We start from the raw sequence: 2,942 nt of genomic DNA on the forward strand, positions 1-2,942 counted from the left end.
GACCTTAATCGGAATAAAATCGAAACCATGGATAATAACAATGAAAACAAAACCACTGAGTCCACAGACTCAGGGCTATGGCATGCAGTTCAATTCAGAGGATCTTAAAAATAGAATTGAAACTTCACAATCACCTCACACATGAAGGAAATAAATGTGACGACAAACAAAACTTGTCTGTATTTACTTGAGTGACAACAAGGTGAAAGATGGCATTGCGGTGGTCTTTGTGTTTGTTCTTCATGTGCGTTTGCTTTAAAGGTATGGATAGTTCATACATTTAGCTGTAGTCTTTAATTCTCACTTCTTTTATAGGCCTTTGTGTTTTTGTACAGACAAATTATGACAAGTGTTAGATGATCTGGTCTGTATTATTCCATGCTGCTGTCCTTCTTTGTCTTATTCCTATGCTTTAGTTCATCGCATTTTACTCTGCACTTTATTACAGTTACCCCAACAGAAGCTTCATCTTGGAGCGCCACTGTGCCATCCTCAGTGAAAGGTCTTCTTGGCGCATGTGTGGTGATCCCCTGCTCTTATAACTACCCAGATCCACAAATCAATACCACAAGCTTTACAGGCATTTGGTATAATAAGGATAATCAAGTCATCTGTCATTCGGATAAGTCTCAAACTTCGGGTCAGTTTCGGAATCGGACAAAGCTGCTGGGAGACCTCAGCAAGAAGAATTGTTCTCTGATGATTGATGATCTTCAACAAAGTGATGTGGGGCCTTTATATTTCCGGATTGAAATTAAAGGCTATGACCAGTACTCCTACAAAAATAAGAAAGTCTCTGTTTCAGTCAGTAAGTAAAATAAATATGGTTACCAGTAAAGTCTTGTGTTCTAGCTCTAATAGTTCTCTTTTTATTTCCAGTATTTTTACCATCATGTTGGACGTTTGACATTCAGCATTCCTGAGCATTTTAGTTTTAGTGAAACAGGTCTGATCTAAGTCTTTTATACTCATTTGAATATAAATATGAAGTAAATATTGTAGGGTCAGGTTGCAGTGCTCTGGAACATTTTGCATTAATTTTTGCAGACTTGCTTTAGTTGTTGAACTACTCATTCAAACCTTAGATGTAAAAATGTATTTGTACAACTCATCAAATTATGATAATCAATCAAAATCAATGGCAATAGCAGTTATCATTATACTCCAACCATGTTATCAACTATCAATTCGCTTTGTTCTTTGTAAATTGTTTATTGTAAAACTGCTCATCTTCTTCTTCTTTGTCAGTCAGATATTGAAAGTAATTATCACCTAGTTTATTTCTTATTTCATTCATCTTTAAGCTTGAAATCACACTCAAAACCCTTTACTGTGAACAGTTTATTAACTTGACCAAAATTTAAAGTTGCATAAAACATAAAATCAGCAGCTGTACTGGTTAAGTACATTTGTATTTCCATTACAGTATAAACTTACTGCCATGATGGAGTTCTGGTTTTTGACCACAGTCTTTTTTGTTAACACAGGTCTACCTGATTTCTCTGTGCAAGAGGGAAAGGAGGGTGAGAATGTGTCTGCATCCTGCTCCGTGTTTCACTCCTGCCCCACATATCCACCTTCTTTCATCTGGAGTCACTCTGGAGAACAGCACGATCAAACACAGCAGCTTCATGAAGGCCAGTGGAATTCAACATCTACTCTGACCTTTCGCCCAAACCACTCTGATCACAACAAGCCTTTAAAATGCAACATAACATACCATCGAGGGCTCCACCTGGAAACATCTAAGATACTTCAAGTAAGATGTAAGTATACTGCAGATTTACCAGGGTATTAACCGCTGTAGCTAGTATCAAGCCTTTTTAAACTAAAATCTCCAAAAGTTGATTCTGCTCATCTGGACGCAATGCCCCAATCTTATAAGATTTCCCAATCTTACCTGCAGTCAGCTGAGACTGAAGAAGTCACTTGGATGAGTGACGAAACGTTTCTCCCACAAAACGCTACGTTCAGATGAACAGAATCAACTTTTGGAGATTCACTTACCTTGATGATTGAGCATGCATCAAGACATTTAAACGAAAACGTTATTTACAATCAAATAAAAAAGAAAAAGAAAAAAACTTTAAAAATGTGGATTAAAACATGATAAAATAGAACAAAATAGGGGAAGGGAGCACAAATAAAGAAAGTTACAATTTGTTGTATGGTCACAGTAGACACAGTTGCCTCTCACCATGACTGAGTATGACAGCCCTCACACTACTCACCTGAAAACTTTATTCATGCTGCCAGTAAATGAAGTTCACTGGAGGTTTTTTTTTTTTTTATATTGAAAGGGAAAGCTGTGAAACGCTGCCTTCTTACATACTATATTTCTTAATTATATAACAATCAATCACACTGCATGCTTATTTCAACTGCACCGCACCCAGGCCTTCCAGGGCCCTGTTCATTTTAACACTCTTGGGTACTCCACACAGTGATTACACTAATTAAACAAACTAGAAGGGTCAAAAGTACTGTAAGAATCACCTAGTGTATGGAGAAACAATAGCATCAACAGTTTATTGTGTTAGATGTAGTTTTCCTCCCAAACACAGCTGTGTTATACATAAATATATATTTATTACTTTATAACATTTGCAATTTGTTGCACTAGTTTCATTATCAGGGGATTCAAAGTAGTCATGATGCATCTATGTTATAATCACTGTAAAGTTGTCGGTTTTACAGGGGTTTTTTGGGTTGTTGTTTTTATATACACACACACTAAAAAACTGTATGCCTGAAGTGCTTCAGTGATGCTAACCCTGTCAGCAGCTATGAGTGGCACAGTTAAACTGTCAGCTGTCACCAGACATGCCCTGTGCAGCTCATGTTATGTGTTACATTACGCGAGAGTAAATCCAAAAAGAAAATAGATTTTTTTTATTTCATTCAAACATATATAATATATGCATGGCTATGTCTTAATATAT

General features: G+C 36.5%; 1 protein-coding gene across 1 annotated transcript in view; it reads left to right on the plus strand.

Annotated features, from left to right (window-relative positions):
• The first annotated feature begins 209 nt into the window (after positions 1 to 209).
• The window catches only part of LOC146377514 (myelin-associated glycoprotein-like), a 3,797-nt gene continuing 1,064 nt past the window's right edge, over positions 210 to 2,942 (plus strand). The window contains exons 1-3 of the mRNA XM_084942596.1: positions 210 to 261; positions 449 to 808; positions 1,470 to 1,766. Of these exons, the coding sequence (XP_084798722.1) occupies positions 210 to 261; positions 449 to 808; positions 1,470 to 1,766 (709 nt within the window). The remainder of the gene's footprint in view (positions 262 to 448; positions 809 to 1,469; positions 1,767 to 2,942) is intronic.

This window comes from Perissodus microlepis, chromosome 11, assembly GCF_051167445.1.
Source record: "Perissodus microlepis isolate ML-2025 ecotype Zambia chromosome 11, ASM5116744v1, whole genome shotgun sequence".
In the NCBI taxonomy this organism is placed as follows: domain Eukaryota; kingdom Metazoa; phylum Chordata; class Actinopteri; order Cichliformes; family Cichlidae; genus Perissodus; species Perissodus microlepis.